Source organism: Trichomycterus rosablanca, chromosome 13 (assembly GCF_030014385.1).
Source record: "Trichomycterus rosablanca isolate fTriRos1 chromosome 13, fTriRos1.hap1, whole genome shotgun sequence".
In the NCBI taxonomy this organism is placed as follows: domain Eukaryota; kingdom Metazoa; phylum Chordata; class Actinopteri; order Siluriformes; family Trichomycteridae; genus Trichomycterus; species Trichomycterus rosablanca.
The window spans coordinates 14,244,426-14,267,245 of NC_086000.1; the positions used below are offsets into that span (position 1 = coordinate 14,244,426).

General features: G+C 40.3%; 1 protein-coding gene across 1 annotated transcript in view; it reads left to right on the top strand.

Annotated features, from left to right (window-relative positions):
* Window positions 1-995: 995 nt before the first annotated feature.
* Window positions 996-22,820, top strand: part of prkd1 (protein kinase D1) — a 111,692-nt gene continuing 89,867 nt past the window's right edge. Inside the window, exon 1 of the mRNA XM_063006890.1 lies at window positions 996-1,172. Within this exon, the coding sequence (XP_062862960.1) occupies window positions 996-1,172 (177 nt within the window). The remainder of the gene's footprint in view (window positions 1,173-22,820) is intronic.

Here is a 22,820-nt window from a genome sequence, read left to right on the forward strand (position 1 = left end):
AATGAGTAACTACCGTTTCTGACATGAATGTAACCAAAAGTGTAAAACATGACGTTAAAATCCTAATAAAACTTGTGTTTTAGTGTTTTTATATTATATTTGTGTTATTTTAGTGTATAAGTGTGGAAAACAACCCCATTATTTTACACTAGTCTAAAATATATGCAGTTTCGCAGGACCATGGAACGCATTAACAGGTTTCCCGAACATCCTTATGGAAAAAAAATACCTTGAAACTCCACGCCTTTAAAACTCAACCCCACTCCCAGAACCAATTGAAGTTGAGTTTCAAGGTATCACTGTATATACTGTAGAAAGTGATCAGTTGCAGTAATTAAGGAGCAATCGCTTTACTGTCCTTTACAGATATTAAATTATGTTTTAGAAATTGTTTTACTTTAATTTTCAAAGTGCAAAATGCATTTTAATAATCTGAAATCATTCAGCATGACTAATATAAAGTAATTGAGGCAATATGAAGGGTGCATTACTTTTTCACAGCACTATACTTCCTAACGGTTCACAAACTTTTTCTTCATCTTGCATACAAGCCCTTATTTGCGAATTTCAAAACCCCCCAAAACGCAAAACGTGATGAGAAATGACTTTAACTGACTGATGATGTACATAAATGCAGTGATTTGAAGTCATTAATGTAGCGACTGAGTGGAACAGGCGGGAGGCGGTGTCTATCAGAGCCCAACATTAAGCCTATCTGACGCTACAGCTCCATCATCATCATCATCATCAGCTCTCATCCGCCAAATAACTTCATTTTTTTTAATGCAGTCAGCTTTATTAGTATATTTCCTTTATTATTTATCGTTGGCTTCATGACACGGGCGGGAATTCGGAGTGATCGAGGGAAGTTTTGCTTCTCGTTCAGGCAGCAGCGGAGAGCTTGTTAAAAATAGAAAGCACATTGAACACCCTGAGAAATCAGACTGATCCAGCCACCACCACCGTTTAGCTGTTTTATACTGAACGGATTCCTGATGAGTGTACCTCCGGTGATCCGGGCTCCAAGCCCCCTGGCTAGCTCCAGCTCCGGCCCCGGCTTTGTCTCCTTCCACATTCAGATCGGCCTGAGCCGCGAACCGGTGCTGCTGGACTCCGGAGACTTCAGCCTGGCGCAGGTTCGCGAGATGGCATGTTCCATCGTCGATCAGAAGGTACCTAACGCTTATCTCTATGACGATCATACTCCTGTGATGTTATGACATAATAGCTCTTAAAGTAAACGTCAGAAGGTAGTTTAGAGTGTATAGACACCAAGTGTAAACTTTTTAAGAGTGTAGAAGTTTATATTAAGATCCAATATCGACAACACGACATAAAAACAAAGACATTGGAAAGAATTATGAAATAGATTAATTAAAAATCCACTTTTACTGAACACAGAATACACAGTTTTAATATAATCGGTACAGTAGTTTGATAAAATGTATAAAATATGTAACATATTCAGAATACGTTTTGAAAAAGATAGTGGAGCATTGTAATTATTAATCATAGATTATCGATTTATTATCCAGGTCTTGGTGGGTCTGGAAACATTTAGTGCATGGCAAGAGTATACCCTGTAGAGGGCGCAAATCCATTGCAGGGCACCATACACTTATGTATTCACTCACTCACTCACTCACACACCAACAGCATTTTAGAGCCAAGCCACCTTCTGTATGTTTTAGAAATACTTGGCAAAGTGGGAAAACATACCAAACACAGACAATGACAGGACTTTTTGTATAATCTTTATTGATTCTTTATTGTACTTCATAATACTTTTTATTAGTTGCAACTACTAGGATGTTTTTATTAGTTGCAACTTCTAGGATGGGTATTTGAATTATTTGGGTGGGCATTTTTTGCGAGTTTGGGATCTTTTTAAATAGTGTAATAGTAGGACTCACAAGAGATGTTCACAAGTCACAAAATACGAGTCCGAGTCTTTAGGCTGGAGTCCGAATCAAGTCACGAGTCTTTAGGCTAGAGTCCGAGTCAAGTCACGAGTCTTTAGGCTGGAGTCTGAGTCAAGTCATGAGTCAATATAATAAACACAAAACATATATTGCAAGTGTAGCATAGAAATAAACAAATAATCTGTAAGTTCAGATAAAAAACAACAACAGATTAGCGACTGTATTTTGCCGTTTTACTTCATGCCTTTACTCTTTTAGGTACCAGTTAAAAGCTTAAACTGACATTATGTTTTCATTGCAAATTACTGCACAGCGGCCAAAATCCCAAACATAGCAAAATATCCATAACCAGTGCTTAGCTTATGTTGTTCCAGATGCTATTAAATTTAGAAGCGTGTGTCCGATTAGGAATATAATCTGTTATTTTGTAAATGTGCTTATAATTAAAACCTCCAAACTTTTCCCGGTTGTGAAGTAAAACACTAACTTATTAGAATGCCAATCAACCGTTTCATTGACAATCATCTGTGTGATGCTGCAAACTAAATACATGCATACAACAGCATTTCTTACTAACAATTACAATCAGAAGGTCTTACTGGTTCAGAAAGCGGTTCTTACAATCATTAGCGCCAATTCTGTAGGCGTGTTCCATTCACATTATCTGTTACTGTGAAGTGCACTACATAGGGTATTCCACCATTTTAAGTAGGGAGCGACTCTTCATTACTTTGCCGGAAGCTGGAACATTTACCCATTGCGTGCGTTGGGGGTTAAGATGGCTAAAGCGTTATTAGAGAGCAGAAAATGACACAATCAGAATGATGTCGGATCATATATATATATATATATAATTGTCACACACACGTAACTAATGTTGCTGACTGTCCACAAGTCATTTTTGTTAGTCATGAGTCGAGTCTGAGTCATTTGAAATGAGTCCGAGTCGAGTCTGAAGTCGCTGTGTGTGCTTAAGACATGCAGTCAGGTTAATTGGAGACACTGAATTGCCCTATAGGTGAATGGGTGTGTGTGTGTATGTGTGTCTGCCCTGCGATGGACTGGCGCCCCGTCCAGGTTGTTACTGTATGCCTTGCGCCCATTAAAAGCTGGGATAGGCTCCAGCGACCCTAATTGGATAAGCGGTTAAGACAGTGAGTGAGTGAATGTGAATTATTTTGACTTATGGGTATTGTCAGATTATATTGTCATACAATGATATAATAACTATAAAAATGAATCAATTTCAATGAATCAAAGTGTCTTATGACACTTTACAATGAGAGGCAAAGCAACAGTGGGGGAGAGGTTTATAATGTAAAGTTTAATAAGAAGGTGGGCCACACCATACCTTCCAGTTCTATGATGGTCTATGATGATCTGTTCTGCAGTCTGTGCAACTCTATCCACCATAGGACCATTTTTTCCACTGCTCAGGGGTACAGCTTTTGTGCTCTTTACACCAAGTTATATATCTTTTTGCATTAGCAATGGGTTTCATTCTCACTGTGCTGCAGTGTTAATCTCCTTGTGTACAGTTTTTTTGTCAAGACTGGGTCATGTTGGTGCTTCCCTAATTTTATGGTAGTTTTTTCTATCCTGTAAAGTGGCATCTGTTCCTGTCAGTGAGCTTCTACTTTATAATTACTGTTCGTGTTTGACAGAAGTTACTACACTGCTAAAATTATTAAGGGCAAATTTCATCATTACAATATGCAAATTCACCTGCTTTAGGTAGAGATGTAGCAGAAAGACAACCCTCACAAAGGGAATGGTTTTGCATGTGCTGACCACAGTCAATTACGCTTTCATTATCCCTGAATGATACTTCTCTAGTTGTGCTAGTTGTGTAGTCTTTGTCACTACTGGTAGCATGAGGCGGTACCTTCTACTACTGAGTCATTCATACACACTACTGAGTCACATTATGAGTTGCCATGATGAAATTCATGCTAAATGGATCAGCCAGTGTTTTTTTTTTACTTAGAATTTCATTGTGATTTTGAATCCAGGCCTCAATGGGTTAATTATTTTGGTTGCCATTGACTGTTATATAATTTTATTCTCATCAAATGACGCAATTTCAGTAAAAATGTTCTAATGTGTGAAAACTGAATATACATTTTGATTACATAATTTTGTTAGATACACTTGCAATGCTAAAACCTTTTGGCTTATTTAACATGATATACAACCCACCTGTACAGCTGTGTCTGTAATGTGGTTTAGCACTTCAAACTTAAGCTACATTTTCATGTGCTGTTATATTATGCAATCTGTTGTATAGTATACCTCCTGTATTTGGGAAATTCCTACATTACCAATGTGACAATCAGCCTATGGTGATGGGGCAGCACGGTGGCTAAGTGAGTAGCACGGTGGCTAAGTGGGTAGCACTGCCGCCTCACAGCAAGAAGTCCTGGGTTTGATCCCCAGGTGGGGCGGTCCAGGTTATGTTTGCATGTTCTCCCCGTGTCTGCGTGGGTTTACTCCGGTTTTCTCCCACAGTCCAAAGACATGCAAGTTAGGTGAATTGGAGATACTAAATTGTCCAAGACTGTGTTTATATAACCTTGTGAACTGATGAACCTTGTGTAATGAGTAACTACCGTTCCTGTCATGAATGTAACCAAAGTGTAAAACATGACATTAAAATCCTAATAAAACAAACAAACAAACCCATTTCCTGCAGAAGCTCTGCTTTAGTTAAAGAGGGTGCACATTTAATCATGTGACTTCACAAGAGAATGCAGCCTAACATTAAACAGTAAAATATTTATTTACAGATTTATGTTTGGTAACTGCACATTTTATCATACATTGTAAATACCTTTATGAAAGAAAACAATATGAAGTATGTTATAATTAATCACTAAGGTGGTTTTTATCTGACAAATGGTTCCAGTGTTTGTCCTTAAAACTATTCATATGAAAAAGCCAGAAACCACACCAATGACATCAGTCAAGCAGTGAGAAAAGTGTTCCCTAGACCACCTAGTATTTTTATATCCAATCTTTTTAATGACATCAAATTAATACTATGGCTTTAGTTTTCATTATTCAAACTGTACTGTTTTACCAGAGAAACACAGAACCATGTTGTAAAGTATGGCAGTAGAATCCCTTGTTAGAACAGTTCACTATGACTTTAAATTTCACTGTTAGAATACTACTTCTTCTTCTTCTTCCTCTGCCTTTGTCCCGTTGGTCGGCTCTCGGTGGATCATGATCTGCATTGATTTGGCACAATTTTTATGCCGGATGCCCTTCCTGACACAACTCTCCCTATTTTATCCGGGCTTGGGACTGGCACTACAATGCACTGGTTTGTGCATCTAGTGGCTAGGTATCTATAGGACAATTCAGTGTTTCCAGTTAGCCTGGTGGCATGTTTTTGGGCTGTGGGAGGAAACCGGAGCACCGGAGGAAACCCACGCGGACATGGGGAGAACATGCAAACTCTGCACAGAAAGGACCCTGACCGCCCCCACCTGGGGATCGAAACCAGGACCTTCTTTCTGTGAGGGGACAGTGCTACCCACTAAGCCACAGTGCCGCCCGCTGTTAGAATACTACAGTATGACTTTAGATTTACCTGGTAAAACAATACTGTATGGTTCCAGGTTCCACTGTTAAAACAGTAAGGTAAGGCTCTAGATTACATTGTAAAAACAGTATAATAACACAGTATAGTATGACTAAAACAGTACAATATGGATCTAGATTCTGTGGTTAAAACAGTACAGTATGGCTGTAGAATTTCTTGTTAGAACAGTTCACTATTACTTTTAAATTCACTGTTCACAATAGTACAGTATGGCTTTTGATTTCCCTGGTAGAACAATACTGCATGGCTCTGTTAAAACGGTAAGATAAGACTCTAGATTACATTGTAAAAACGGTATAGTATTGTAGAAATACAAAGTGCTTCTATATGGTAAGTGGAGCTGATAAAATGGGCAGTGAGTGTAGAAACAAGGAGGTGGTTTTAATGTTATGGTTGATCAGTGTACACACACATACACTCACCTATAGGGCAATTAACCTGACTGCATGTTTTTGGACTGTGGGAGGAAACCCATGCAGACACAGGGAGAACATGCAAACTCCACACAGAAAGGACCCGGACCGCCCCGCCTGGGGATCAAACCCATGACCTTGTTGCTGTGAGGCGACAGTGCTACCCATCAAGCCACTGTGCCACCCCTATGTGCATATACAATAAAGCTATTACATAAAGCACCCATTTATAAATGTCAGTATTGTTAGCACAGTTTATTTGCTCTGAATCAGCTGTACTGTGATGTGCTGTTAAAATGCTATTAATTTGGTTGACATTTGTCAGATCTCGACAGGGAAGCAGCAGGTGTTGGCAATAAAATCATTATGCACCAGATCTTCTACAATACACTTATTTGTTATTGTTTTGCTTAAGTTTTTAACAGTTTCACTCTGTTTATGCTCTGTCTTTAGAAGTATAGGTGTTAGATTGCGACGCAGCATTTTAATAAGCATAATCATACAAGGCTGAACTAGAAACACCTTTTTTAAGTTCTGAGCTTGTCAGCTCGTATTTGTGAAAAAAAGACGGAAGTGTTTGATATAAAGAAAAGAAAAAAGAGAAGGGCTAAGAACAACAGATTTAACCCTAACTACTTTAGCACCTTGTAGACACTTCTCAGATGTGCAGGGTCTCTGGTGTAAAAGCTCTGAGCTCTTATCACTTTAAACACTCACATGTTTTTATACGTGTAAGAAAATGATGGTGACATTGGTGTGCAGACAGATACTGAAAATGGTGTTTCATTGTCACTGTTTTAACATGGTATGTATGAGTGCATTCATTTATTTCTCTTTGCTAGATGTAGCAAGTTAGACGGCCTTCTGTGGATGTCTGTGTTACAGAAGAAGGGCACAAATATTGTTTTGTATATGTGTTCTGAGCACAGCCAGATAGATGTGAGAAATCTCTGGGTATATTGTAGTAACTCTCTCTGCCCACACATTGAATTACACCTGTCTTCAGCTCCACTGTAATGATACATGTATCACAGTGTAGAGCAGAAAAGCTGATAGGTGATAACAGTGCGTGAACATACAGTTAGCCATTGAACTCTTCATATGCCCCATCCCCCAGTGTCACATTAGGTAGATACATGCGGCTGCACCGAGCACATCGATAGATCCGAGACAATGAATAACAGTTTTCAGAATTTTAAATGCATCCATGTAAGTGTGTCTCTGTTAGCTGTAGCTCAAAGAGATGCTACTTCAGCGGGGCACAATGCGAGACCTGAGTAGGCGGTTAGTTAAAGTGAGTCAGAGCTTTTTGAGTCTGGAGCTACAGAAAGCCCGAGTACTGTGGCAACCTCAGAGGAAACTGAAAAAAATCAAAAGAATAATGTTACAGTCTGGTGGAGGTTCTTAAAGATAGGAATTACACTGATCAGTCATAACATTAAAACCACCTCATTGTTTCTACACTCACTGTCCATTTTATCAGCGCCACTTACCATATAGAGGCACTTTGTATTTCTACAATTACTGACTGTAGTCCATCTGTTTCTCTACATACTTTTTTTGCCTGCTTTCACCCTGTTCGTCAATGGTCAGGACCCCACAGAACCCCCACAGGACCACCACAGAGCAGGTATTATTTGGGTGTTGGATCATTCTCAGCACTGCAGTGACACTGACATGGTGGTGGTGTGTTAGTGTGTGTTGTGCTGCTATGAGTGGTATGGTATGAATTTAAATACAGAGTCCACTCACTGTCCACTCTATTAGACACTCCTACCTAGTTGGTCCACCTTGTAGATGTAAAGTCAGAGACGATGGCTCATCTATTGCTGCTGTTTGAGTTGGTCATCTTCTAGACCTCCATCATTGGTCACAGGACGCTGCCCATGGGGCGCTGTTGGCTAGATATTTTTGGTGTGTGGGCTATTCTCAGTCCAGCAGTGACAGTGAGGTGTTTAAAAACTCCATTAGCATTGCTATGTCTTATCCACTCATACCAGCACAACACACAGTAACACACCACCACCATGTCAGTGTCACTGCAGTGCTGAGAATGATTCACCACACAAATAATACCTACTTTGTGGTGGTCCTGTGGGGGTCCTGACCATTGAAGAACAGGGTGAAAGCTATTTAAAAAAAAAAGTATGTAGAGAAACAGATGGACTACAGTCAGTAATTGTAGAACTACAAAATGCTTCTATATGATAAGTGGAGCTGATAAAATGGACAGTGAGTGTAGAAACAATTAGGTGGTTTTAATGCTATGGCTGATCGGTGTATAAGCAGGTCAAATACCTGGTCATGAGTGCTAAGCCACTCTTTGGGGTACAGCAGGTGATGCGATGCCGCACTCTTCCAGGGTCTCAGTTACCTGATTTTGAACCTTGCCCTGGGTCATTAAGGTGTTTGCCATGTTTCCTCAAGTCATGATGGGTCATAATGTAGAGAATGGCTAACATATCAATTGCTAATGTACTGACACACGCCCCCTCCGAAACGTGTGCAGTAGTCGACTGCATCTTTTCACCTGCATGAGGCGAGTTCATATGCGGATCGGCTTTTTGTACGGAGAGCCACACCCTGACCGCAGTATTTCTCTAATTTATGCAGACGCCATCAACCAGCCAGTGGAGGTTATAATTGCATCAGTTATGAGGTCCCAACCAGCTCCCTCCTGGATGAACAGCAGTCAAACGTTGTAGCCGCCCAGATCTGAGATTTCGATACGATGTGTTCGAATTAGCATAATAATTTATTTAAGATTTGACTTAACAGAAACTTGTTTTCATAAATTCTAATTAAAGTACATAAATAGTCATTATTTAATCAAAAATAAATATGTTTATGCTTCAAGCTTTCAACCTTTCAGAATATTTCATACTAATCAGCGTTTGTGACAGGGCATCAGAATGAAATTAATGTCAGATAGTTCTTCAAAACAAAGAGGTTCTGCTCCGACACGTGTGCAGTAGCCGACTGCATCTTTTCACCTGCATGGGGTGAGTTCATATGTAGATCAGCTTTGTGTACGGAGAGCCACACCCTGATCAATGCATTATTCCTTGCCAGCCAGCCAGCAGAGCTCGTAATTGCTTCAGTTATGAGGTCCCGTCTGGCTCCCACCCTGTATGAACAACAGCCAATCGTTGTTCGTGTAGGCGCCCAGCCTGCCGGATGGCAGAGCTGAGATTTGAAAGGACGAGTTTGAAATGTCAGCTCTGGTGTGCTAGCGTGATCATTTATATTAAAACCCCTGATTAGGCAAGCCGAAAGTGACCACAGCATCAGAAGACCAGAATGGTTTGTTCAGTGAGAGAGCAGCAGCCTCTGCACAGATACAGAGATACATAGAAGTGATTTTAAAGGGCAAGTAGATGATTGCAATTTTGAGAATTATTACAGGAACAGCAGGGTTAAAGTAATAAGAAAAACAAAAAAGAAATCAATACCACGGTGTATCAAAAGTTTACAATGCTATAGCCTTTGGTCTGGATCGTTGTGGACAAGAATTCATCCTGCAGCAATATAGTTGTGTAAAACACACCTCAAAGCTTTGGAATAACTAGTTACAGGCTAAACATATTAAGTGTTTAAATATGTAATAGGTGTTTAAAGACAGAGAAAGCCAAACATTAACACAGTAACATACAGTCATCATTTCACATATCAGATGCTCAAGTATCTGTCACTTGTATGAGACAAGGAGTGTGATTGAAACAACACCTTTTGCTAGTTATGTGCTTAGCATAAAAAGAGGCAAGCTGTTTTGTTTTTAAATCTGCAGAGGTGGTCCTACCAAGTGATAGAGTATCCAGATCTGCTTCATGCATACTGTCCACTGGTGTCCCTCAAGGCTTAGTGTTTGGGCCACTTTTTTTTTTACACAAATTTTCTTAGTTATGTGATTACTGTTTTTAATATTATAGCTATTGGCCACTTTATTAAAAACTCCATACTAATACTGAGTTGGACCGTTGTGCTCATAAAACAGCACTAATTCCTTGTAGATTCAACAAGTTTTTGGAAACAAACAAAAAAAACATTTCCTATACTATTACCCCACAAGCAGTCTAAACTGTTGACACAAAGCAAGTTAGGTGAATATATTCATGCTGCTTTACACTAAATTCTGGCCCCATGATCTACATGTTTCAGCAGGAATCAAGTCAGATTTGATCAGACAATATTTTCTAATGTCAAACTGTTCAGTTTTGATGAGCGAGTGTCCATCATAGCAGCTAGTATGTTGTCCTTGGTCACTGTTCTTCCTAGCACTCTTGCCTTTAAGCTTTAGTAGGTTTTATTATTTGTGTTTTTATTCTTGCAGTGCTTTTCTTTGTACTTGTCTCCTACATACACCGATCAGCCATAACATTAAAACCACCTCCTTGTTTCTACACTCACTGTCCATTTTATCAGCTCCACTTACCACATAGAAGCACTTTGTAGTTCTACAATTACCAACAGTAGTCCATCTGTTTCTCTGCATGCTTTTTTAGCCCCCTTTCATGCTGTTCTTCAATGGTCAGGACTCTCCCAGGACCACTACAGAGCAGGCATTATTTGTGTGGTGGATCATTCTCAGCACTGACATGGTGGTGGTGTGTTAGTGTGTGTTGTGCTGGTATGAGTGGATAAGACACAGCAGTGCTGCTGGAGTTTTTAAACACTCACTGTCCCTGCTGGACTAAGAATAGTCCACCAAGCAAAAATATATCCAGCCAACAGCGCCCCTTGGGCAGCGTCATGTGACCACTAATGAAGGTCTTGAAGATGAGTAACTCAAACAGCAGCAATAGATGAGCGATCGTCTCTGACTTTACACCTACAAGGTGGACCAACTAGGTAGGAGTGTCTAACAGAGTGGACAGTGAGTGGACACGATATTTAAAAACTCCAGCAGCGCTGCTCTGTCTGATCCACTCATACCAGCACAACACTCACTAACACACCACCACCATGTCAGTTTCACTGCAGTGCTGAGAATGATCCACCACCTAAATAATACCTGCTCTGTAGTGGTCCTGTGGGTGTCCTGGCCATTGAAGAACAACATAAAAGCAGGCTAAAAAAGCATGCAGAGAAACAGATGGACTACAGTCTGTAATTGTAGAGCTACAAAGTGCTTTTATATGGTAAGTGGCGCTAATAAAATGGACAGTGAGTGTAGAAACAAGGAGGTGGTTTTAATGTTGTGGCTGATCAGTGTATAAAAAATAGTCTAAATGAGCAACATACAATGGGTTTCCTGCCCTGGACAAGTTTGGCTTTCATCTCTTGGTACCATCTACACCTAACATGTTTAGATACTTAATATACAGTGTATCACAAAAGTGAGTACACCCCTCACATTTCTGCAGATATTTAAGTATATCTTTTCATGGGACAACACTGACAAAATGACACTTTGACACAATGAAAAGTAGTCTGTGTGCAGCTTATATAACAGTGTAAATTTATTCTTCCCTCAAAATAACTCAATATACAGCCATTAATGTCTCCGGTACGCACAAGCAGTACAGATAGTGCATTTTTCACCTGCACAAGTCGAGTTCATACAATTGATGGGCACTGTGCACGGAGGGCCACACCCTCATCAGCATTATTCCTCAGCCCTGTGCAGGCGCCATCGGTCAGCCATCAGGGGCCGCAGTCGCACCAGTTATGAGGACCTATAATCCGACTTTCTTACCCCTAACCCTGAACAACAGCCAATCGTTGTTCATACAGCCGCCCAGCCTAGTCGGAACGGCAGAGCTGAGATTCGATACGATGTATTCGAAACCCCAACTCTGATGAGCTGGCGTATTTTACCACTGCGCCACCTGAGCGGCACCATGTTTAGATACTTTATGAAAAGCACAAACTAAGCATTAATAGACCAGTATAATCTCTATTTTAGGCCAACTTTAGGCCAAACTTTGCAGTTAGTCATTATAGGACTTAGTGATATACAATAGCTAGTTATAATATTTATCTTTATTTAACCAGATTGCACTGATTTCTGTTTTACAGCTCTGTTTTTGTATTTGTGGCGTCGGCACAATGTTCCTCAGTAAAATCCTGATATGAGCTGTGGTGGCTTCATAAATGAAATTTCTCTTAACCCTCTTCTTTCTCACACTGCCAAAAGTCCTTAGTGCTATCAAGGGGCCTCCTAATAGACTGCGAATCCATTAGTGCTCGTTATTATCAGGTTTAATTACAGTGATGGCGCCTTTGTTTCAAGTTTGCACCTTTTTGCATTACCACTTGTGCATGTGTTCTTATTAATCAGTGGGGTAGCTGCACTTCTCCTGCTAAGCGCTAAGCATTTGAATTGCTCGGTCAAGACATGGCGGAGGAAGAAAAGAACAATGGTTGGAGATTCTGCTAGTGTTTTTTATTATCTATGTTTGTGTCACCTTGTTGGTCCAGTGTCACAATACCACCACAGGACAGTACCAATACAACATTTAGTACTATGATACCTACAATAGCATGATACTATTATACAGAAGCTTTATAATGATAGTAATGATGGTATTAATGAATGTATGTATTTGAAAAATGACTACATTTAATCTTGAATCTTGGCACTTGGGTGGTGCAGCTGTCTGTTATGCTAGCCCTCCACTGCTGAGATCCATGTTTGATTCTCAGTGGTGCTATTGGTTGGCCAATCAGAGATTGGCTAGGATTGATGTCTTGGAGGTTGGTTTTGGGAAGAGGGGTTGGGAGGTTAAAGCTCGGTGATGGGTGGCAGTGTCCTAGGTATTCCTGCCTTGTGTAAGTGAGTATGAGGATTGTATAAGGCAGGCATTTCTAGTTTTAATAAAATTAGTGTTAAAAGGGTTTGTATATTTCATACTGAATGTTATGGTGAAGAGTAACCAGCTTTTGACTATATTAAAACAATAAAACCCAACCCTGTCTGGAAAATGTTTGGACACCCCTGGTATTGGAATTAATTACATAAATTCAGGTATAAAACAATGGGGCAGTGGTAGCCTAGTGGATAGAGCCTTGGACTATCAATTAAAAGGTTGATAGTTCAAATCCCAGCTCTGCCTTAGAATAGAATAGAATGCTTTTATTTGTACAGTAAATTATTTTTCCGCATATCCCAGCTAGCTTGGATGCTGGGGTCAGAGCGCGGGGTCAGCCATCATAAGGTGCCCTGGAGCAGAGAGGGTTAAGGGCCTTGCTCAGGGGCCTTGCTCAGGGGCCCAAAGCTCTACCCACTAGGCTACCACTGTCTATATGCAGCCACTGTTGGGCTCAACAAGGCCCCTATATATATACACTATATTGCCAAAAGTATTCACTCACCCATCCAAATCATTGAATTCAGGTGTTCAAATCACTTCCATGACCACAGGTGTATAAAACCAAGCACCTAAGCATTCTTCTACAAACACTTTCCATAGGTTTCCATGGCCGAGCAGCTGCATCTAAGTCTTACATCACCAAGCACAATGCAAAGCGTCGGGTGCAGTGGTGTAAAGCACGCCGACACTGGACGTGCAGTGGAGACGAATCACGCTTCTCCGTCTGGCAATCCGATTGACGGGTCTTGGTTTGGCGGTTGGCAGGATAACGGTACTTGTCTGACTGCATTGTACCAAGTGTAAAGTTTAGTGGATTATGGTGTGAGGTTGTTTTTCAGGAGTTGGGCTCAGCCCCTTAGTTCCAGTGAAAGGAACTCTGAATGCTTCAGCATACCAAGAGATTTTGGACAATTTCATGCTCCCAACTTTGTGGGAACAGTTTGGGGATGGCCCCTTCCTGTTCCAACATGACTGCACACCAGTGCACAAAGCAAGGTCCATAAAGACATGAACGAGTCCTTACCTCAACCCGATAGAACACCTTTGGGATGAATTAGAGCGGAGACTGCGAGCCAGGCCTTCTCAACCAACATCAGTGTCTGACCTCACAAATGCTCTTCTGGAAGAATGGTCAAAAATTCCCATAAACACACTCCTAAATCTTGTGGAAAGCCTTCTCAGAAGAGTTGAAGCTGTTATAGCTGCAAAGGGTGGGTCGACATCATATTAAACCCTATGGATTAAGAATAGGAAGTCACTCAAGTTCATATGCATGTGACGGCAAACGAGCGAATACTTTTGGCAATATAGTGAATGTGGATGCTTTCAGAGTGGATTTGAGGGTTATTTCACACAAAAGCATATTCGTGTCATGGTGCCCTTAGATGGCGTTACCGGACCACTCAAGCCAGGCGTGGCAATTTGCGCCGAGGCTCGCAGTGGGCAAAGTGCGAAACGCCTCTCATGTGAATGCGCCCTTATTGGTTTGGTGTTGCTCTTACACCATGACAGTAATAATATACTGTAAGTATAATATAATAATAAGTCAAACACTCTTAATAATGCACAATATCTTTATGTATCTCTACAAAGTTTTAAGGCATACTGGTATGTTGTGGGAATTCAAAATAACCCTTAAAGATTGACACAGACAACCGGGATAATGATAAAAGCAAATAATCAATTTATTACTCAGCTGAGGGCCAATCTCAATGCAAACGCACACATGCCTTTACAGGAGAGAAAGGGCGACTCCGTCTGCCCTATCACAGTATTTATACCCCCCTTTACTGCCCCTTCAGGCTAACTCTTCTCAGCAACCCAGCTTAAGGTCAACCTTCCACACTAAACTTGTTTATCATCCTACAAGAATAGTCAGTTTGTTAGAAACATGGCGTACTTCCACAAGAATGCACCACTTTCAAAACCCCGCGTGCACCCCCGCACACACAATCCTGACACCCATGCATTCCCACGGAAGCAAGATGCCCATGCCAAGGTCAACATATCTCTGGACCTAAGAAACCTTCCAAAAGTCTCTTCTACCTCTGCTAATTGAACTAAGAAAGCAGAAACTTATGAGTTTAATGCAAATAACTAATAAAATATAAAATTTCCATTCACAGGTACTACAAACTGCACTACTGTTATCTCGAGCACCCATACCTGGCCTAAGTTTAAATGATATTGTTTTTGCACTGAGCCCAGCTACAATGACAGAGCTTCTGAGCTGACAGAGGTCTTTCATTCATCCTCACAAAGGAGTCGTTTTTACCATTAGGCATTGTACGAGTCTTGAATGGGCTGCGACACGTTGCCCTCGTTTTTGAAAGACATCTGCATTAAAGTAAATTATATATTCACACGGACAGAGATATTAGCCGTGAATTGGTGATATTAGCTTATATGGTCATCTTAGCAACACTGGTAGTTTTTGCGTGAGTTGCAGAATGGTCGCTGTAGTTGCTTGGCAACTGATTATGATTGCCGGTGAAGTACTCATTTGAGTGCCATTATGGTGACGAGAGCCATGTGCGCCAGGGTCATGCACTCACACAGGCAAATGCGCACACACACGCTTACTCGCTTGCACATGCATGAAGCGAGAGGCCATTTTGAAGCAGCTGTTTTGGAACGGAATCAAAAAGCCGCCTTCATGTGCGCTCAGAGACTTGATAACGTGTGTATGTTTACGTTCCGTGTGTACGGACAGACGCGTACGTGGCTCGTCTGTCTTGGAGGGTCACGTATCCTGCTACCCTGATCGAGCCCAAGTTCCCAAGGATACGTGAGATCTTTACAAAAGCTTTTACAGTATATGTTCACACAAGATGGCAGAACATAGATTTTTTGACAGCGTATTATATAGATAGGGTTGTTACTCATAAAAGCGAGCAGCTGAGCCTTGTTTTTCATCTCCCTTTCAGCAGCACAGAGACAAGGACTCTTCCTCTTTTACACCACAGAAGCGAGAAGATGCAACAAAAGAAATCCTTTAATTGCTTTTGGTAATAAAGTAAACATTGCATATTGCAGCAGCTAAAATAGGCAAAATATGCAACATTTTCTCTCAGTGTTAATGTGCTTTGCTGAGAGGTTACCTCATTTCCATGGTTGTTTAGGCAAAGCCTGCAAAACACAATTATCTCTTTGCACGAACGTGCTGCTACTTCACAAACTGAGACGCAGCGCCGCAAAATTTTCTCACCGAGCTTTCATCTCGCCAAAGGCCTGTGTAAAAAAACAGATCCTTCAAATGCATCAAGCAGATATAAAATATACGTTTGACCTGTGTGTATTATAATGGCATATCTAATGTGACAATGGATGGCCAACAATTAACCATGCATATGTGGTGAAGCATCAGTTTAGATGTGCAAAATAATAATGTAACTGCAAATGATCAGATTTTGGTAAATATCCGAACATACACTCAACGTTGCAGACTCTAATTTGTATTAAAGTAGAATTGATGATAGGTCCATATATGGCTAAGGTTTTGCCTCATAATTATAGATTAATGCCACAACTTGTATTAAGGTCATTATTTTAATAATCCAGCATATGGACTTCAATTTGGCTAACTGGAGATTCATTTTGCTATTAAAAATCTATGATAATAAGATGTTAGCAGAATACAGTCCGACGTTACCAGTCACATATCAAATAAAATCTCACTTGCGTGCCATGCCTTGTTTTCCTAATGGCAACTGTAAAACAGGGAACACTGTCCCCAACTGATATAGCAATATATTGATGTTTAGACATATATAGTGTATGTGTATATATATACTGGTGCTGGTCATAAAATTAGAATATCATGAAAAAGTTGATTTATTTCAGTAATTCCATTCAAAAAGTGAAACTTGTATATTATATTCATTCATTACACACAGACTGATATATTTCAAATGTTTATTTCTTTTAATGTTGATGATTATAACTGACAACTAATGAAAACCCCAAATTCAGTATCTCAGAAAATTAGAATATTACTTAAGACCAATACAAAAAAAGGATTTTTAGAAATGTTGGCCAACTGAAAAGTATGAACATGAAAAGTATGAGCATGTACAGCACTCAATACTTAGTTGGGGCTCCTTTTGCCTGGATTACTGCAGCAATGCAGCATGGCATGGAGTCCATCAGTCTGTGGCACTGCTCAGGTGTTATGAGAGCCCAGGTTGCTCTGATAGTGGCCTTCAGCTCTTCTGAATTGTTGGGTCTGGCGTATCGCATCTCCCTCTTCACAATACCCCATAGATTTTCTATGGGGTTAAGGTCGGGCGAGTTTGCTGGCCAATTAAGAACAGGGATACCATGGTCCTTAAACCAGGTACTGGTAGCTTTGGCACTGTGTGCAGGTGCCAAGTCCTGTTGGAAAATGAAATCTGCATCTCCATAAAGTTGGTCAGCAGCAGGAAGCATGAAGTGCTCTAAAACTTCCTGGTAGATGACTGCGTTGACCTTGGACCTCAGAAAACACAGTGGACCAACACCAGGAGATGACATGGCACTCCAAACCATCACTGACTGTGGAAACTTTACACTGGACCTCAAGCAACGTGGATTCTGTGCCTCTCCTCTCTTCCTCCAGACTCTGGGACCTTGATTTCCAAAGGTAATGCAAAATTTACTTTCATCAGAGAACATAACTTTGGACCACTCGGCAGTCCTTTTTGTCTTCAGCCCAGGCGAGACGCTTCTGACGCTGTCTCTTGTTCAAGAGTGGCTTGACACAAGGAATGTGACAGCTGAAACCCATGTCTTGCATACGTCTGTGCGTGGTGGTTCTTGAAGCACTGACTCCAGCTGCAGTCCACTCTTTGTGAATCTCCCCCACATTTTTGAATGGGTTTTGTTTCACAATCCTCTCCAGGGTGCGGTTATTCCTATTGCTTGTACACTTTTTTCTACCACATCTTTTCCTTCCCTTCGCCTCTCTATTAATGTGCTTGGACACAGAGCTCTGTGAACAGCCAGCCTCTTTAGCAATGACCTTTTGTGTCTTGCCCTCCTTGTGCAAGGTGTCAAAGGTCGTCTTTTGGACAACTGTCAAGTCAGCAGTCTTCCCCATGATTGTGTAGCCTACAGAACTAGACTTAGAGACCATTTAAAGGCCTTTGCAGGTTTTTTGAGTTAATTAGCTGATTAGAGTGTGGCACCAGGTGTGTTCAATATTGTACCTTGTCACAATATTCTAATTTTCTGAGATACTGAATTTGGGGTTTTCATTAGTTGTCAGTTATAATCATCAACATAAAAGAAATAAACATTTGAAATATATCAGTCTGTGTGTAATGAATGAATATAATATACAAGTTTCACTTTTTGAATGGAATTACTGAAATAAATCAACTTTTTCATGATTTTCTAATTTTATGACCAGCACCAGTATATATACAGTGTATCACAAAAGTGAGTACACCCCTCACATTTCTGCAGATATTTAAGTATATCTTTTCATGGGACAACACTGACAAAATGACACTTTGACACAATGAAAAGTAGTCTGTGTGCAGCTTATATAACAGTGTAAATTTATTCTTCCCTCAAAATAACTCAATATACAGCCATTAATGTCTAAACCACCGGCAACAAAAGTGAGTACACCCCTAAGAGACTACACCCCTAAATGTCCAAATTGAGCACTGCTTGTCATTTTCCCTCCAAAATGTCATGTGATTTGTTAGTGTTACTAGGTCTCAGGTGTGCATAGGGAGCAGGTGTGTTCAATTTAGTAGTACAGCTCTCACACTCTCTCATACTGGTCACTGAAAGTTCCAACATGGCACCTCATGGCAAAGAACTCTCTGAGGATCTTAAAAGACGAATTGTTGCGCTACATGAAGATGGCCAAGGCTACAAGAAGATTGCCAACACCCTGAAACTGAGCTGCAGCACAGTGGCCAAGATCATCCAGCGTTTTAAAAGAGCAGGGCCCACTCAGAACAGACCTCGCGTTGGTCGTCCAAAGAAGCTGAGTGCACGTGCTCAGCGTCACATCCAACTGCTGTCTTTGAAAGATAGGCGCAGGAGTGCTGTCAGCATTGCTGCAGAGATTGAAAAGGTGGGGGGTCAGCCTGTCAGTGCTCAGACCATACGCCGCACACTACATCAAATTGGTCTGCATGGCTGTCACCCCAGAAGGAAGCCTCTTCTGAAGTCTCTACACAAGAAAGCCCGCAAACAGTTTGCTGAAGACATGTCAACAAAGGACATGGATTACTGGAACCATGTCCTATGGTCTGATGAGACCAAGATTAATTTGTTTGGTTCAGATGGTCTCAAGCATGTGTGGCGGCAATCAGGTGAGGAGTACAAAGATAAGTGTGTCATGCCTACAGTCAAGCATGGTGGTGGGAATGCCATGGTCTGGGGCTGCATGAGTGCAGCAGGTGTTGGGGAGTTACATTTTCATTGAGGGACACATGAACTCCAATATGTACTGTGAAATACTGAAGCAGAGCATGATCCCATCCCTCCGGAAACTGGGTCGCAGGGCAGTGTTCCAGCATGATAATGACCCCAAACACACCTCTAAGACGACCACTGCTTTATTGAAGAGGCTGAGGGTAAAGGTGATGGACTGGCCAAGCATGTCTCCAGACCTAAACCCAATAGAACATCTTTGGGGCATCCTCAAGCGGAAGGTGGAGGAGCGCAAAGTCTCGAATATCCGCCAGCTCCGTGATGTCGTCATGGAGGAGTGGAAAAGCATTCCAGTGGCAACCTATGAAGCTCTGGTAAACTCCATGCCCAGGAGATTTAAGGCAGTTCTGGGAAATAATGGTGGCCACACAAAATATTGACACTTCAGGAACTTTCACTAAGGGGTGTACTCACTTTTGTTGCCGGTGCTTTAGACATTAATGGCTGTATATTGAGTTATTTTGAGGGAAGAATAAATTTACACTGTTATATAAGCTGCACACAGACTACTTTTCATTGTGTCAAAGTGTCATTTTGTCAGTGTTGTCCCATGAAAAGATATACTTAAATATCTGCAGAAATGTGAGGGGTGTACTCACTTTTGTGATACACTGTATATATATATTAGGGCTGTCGAAGTTAACGCGATAATAACGCATTAACGCGACCTCAATTTAACGCGATTAAAAAAATTAGTGCCATTAACGCAAATTCTAGTTCATGTTGACACTTGACTGGTAGAACAAACGTTTTAATGTCGGACTTGCCATCGTTTTTCATTTGCGGTTTGTTAACATAATGTAACCGATCGTCGTAGTGATGTACTTGCTTAATAAAGAAATAAATACACGCTATATTCACAAGTTGTCGGGAGCAGAACACTTTATTACACTTAATTAATTTCTTCTTCTGTACCGAATACCGGAAAGCTGAGTCAAGCACGTTAGTTCATGAACTATGGAAGCCCCAAAGGGTCAAAACACACTCACTTCGTGTAGAAACGTCCATCAAACCATCGTCACGATACAACCACAGACAAGTCTGATACAATAACTACGCCTTATCCCACCTAAAGCACCGCTGATCTACAATGTTTGCTGATGGAGAAATTCTAACCTACAATCTGACATTTACTGCCTAGTATGTGAGTGAATAAAACTCCCTTACAGTTTTCTCTTGTCCCAGCAGTTTTTAACATAAGTACATTTAGCATAATATGTGTTCACCATTTTAATTGTAACATTTCACTTAAAAATCCTTGTTTTCTATAACATTTACACAGATTTTTTTAAATGCGATTAATCGCGATTAACTATATGAAATTCTGAGATTAATCGCGATTAAAAATTTTAATCGTTTGACAGCCCTAATATATATATATATATATATAACGTAAAAAGTGAACATTTTATCCTCGAGCGCTAACAATGGGCACGTGAGCATCTGAACTGGACCATGGAGCAATGGAAGAGGGTGGCCTGGTCTGATGAATCACTTTTTTAGTAAATCTTCTGAACTCTGGCTAGCAGAAACTCCCTAAATATTTTTAGGAAGAAACTTTGAGAGGAACCAGACTCGACAGGGACACATATTCCTGTGGTGGCCTAGAGGATATTTGGACAAGTTAGGATTAGATTAAATTGACCGATACTACAAAGGTAAAAATAAAATGGATTATAGCTAATGTTTTAACCTATAAAAATATAATTAAACTAAAAATAAAGTTTTATATTAAGTTTTTAGACATTGTGAGTGCAGAGTCACATTCTGCAGTCCTGCTGAAACAGCATTGTTGGTTAAACAGCCATAAATCTATTGGCTTTAGCTTCTGGTGGTTGAAAAGGTACATTACCTTAGGGTAAAAAAAAAACAAACAAAATAATTATTAATAATGATACGTCAAACATGCAGAGCATAGCATGAGACTCTGGCATCCACAATTATTACAGCATTTTTTTTTCTATTTATTTATATATTTTCTCCCCTTTTTCTCCCGATTTAGCGTGATCAGTCTGTCTATCTAAAGAGATAGAGTAGTACCAATATGATCAAACTTTATTCTGCTTGAGCTTTTTCATTCATCTACCTGAGCATACAGTGACAAGAGCATTGCAATAACTAAAGGACAATAAGTTACATTACATGCAGATACATGATTCTTGCTATTTGTGTGGATGTTGTTAGGTTTGGTTGATATAGAACACTTGTCATCTACATAAGAATGAAAATTCTTAATAATGGTAGCTTTAAAGTTTACATAATCGAGGTCCCAACACTGACACCTGTGTATCACCATATTTTACTATTTCAGTTACGAACAATTTACTATTTACAAACTAGTAGCATTCAGTCACATAGTATATTTTTTAACTGTCTGCTCAGCAAAATATTATGATTTATAGTATGGACGTGTAATTAATCTAAAATTTAATGATGAATCATCAGAGGACATGAATAGATCATTAACTAGCTTAAGGCTGTTTCATTTATATGGTTGGGTCTAAGTTATTGTTGGAAAACCGCTTTCTATTGAATTTTGGACTGTACTGTATAATTAAACAGCACATGTAGCTGCACGTTTAAAGGATTTTGGTACATAATTAAGGCCAAGGGACTTTCAGTAAGCAAGGGTTCTGTGATGACAGTATGTACACCTATAAGTAAGCTTGCTGGAAAGGTCAGGTAGACATGATGGTGACTTAGAATCAATGCAGTTAATTTAATTTGGGAAATTGGATTAAAGGAAATTAGGTGTATATCTGCTGAAAAAACTACAAAAATAGATTCAAATGTGATGGTGAGTGGATTATGCTTATTTTCTTAATAATTAGTAAAACGTTCAACATTAAAGCTTTGACTGTTTATTTTTATTTCTGAGTTAGCCACATAGACATATACAGGTCCTTCTCCAAAAATTAGCATATTGTGATAAAGTTCATTATTTTCCATAATGTAATGATAAAAATTTAACTTTCATATATTTTAGATTCATTGCACACCAACTGAAATATTTCAGGTCTTTTATTGTTTTAATACTGATGATTTTGGCATACAGCTCATGAAAACCCAAAATTCCTATCTCAAAAAATTAGCATATCATGAAAAGGTTCTCTAAACGAGCTATTAACCTAATCATCTGAATCAACGAATTAACTCTAAACACCTGCAAAAGATTCCTGAGGCTTTTAAAAACTCCCAGCCTGGTTCATTACTCAAAACTGCAATCATGGGTAAGACTGCCGACCTGACTGCTGTCCAGAAGGCCATCATTGACACCCTCAAGCAAGAGGGTAAGACACAGAAAGAAATTTCTGAACGAATAGGCTGTTCCCAGAGTGCTGTATCAAGGCACCTCAGTGGGAAGTCTGTGGGAAGGAAAAAGTGTGGCAGAAAACGCTGCACAACGAGAAGAGGTGACCGGACCCTGAGGAAGATTGTGGAGAAGGGCCGATTCCAGACCTTGGGGGACCTGCGGAAGCAGTGGACTGAGTCTGGAGTAGAAACATCCAGAGCCACCGTGCACAGGCGTGTGCAGGAAATGGGCTACAGGTGCCGCATTCCCCAGGTCAAGCCACTTTTGAACCAGAAACAGCGGCAGAAGCGCCTGACCTGGGCTACAGAGAAGCAGCACTGG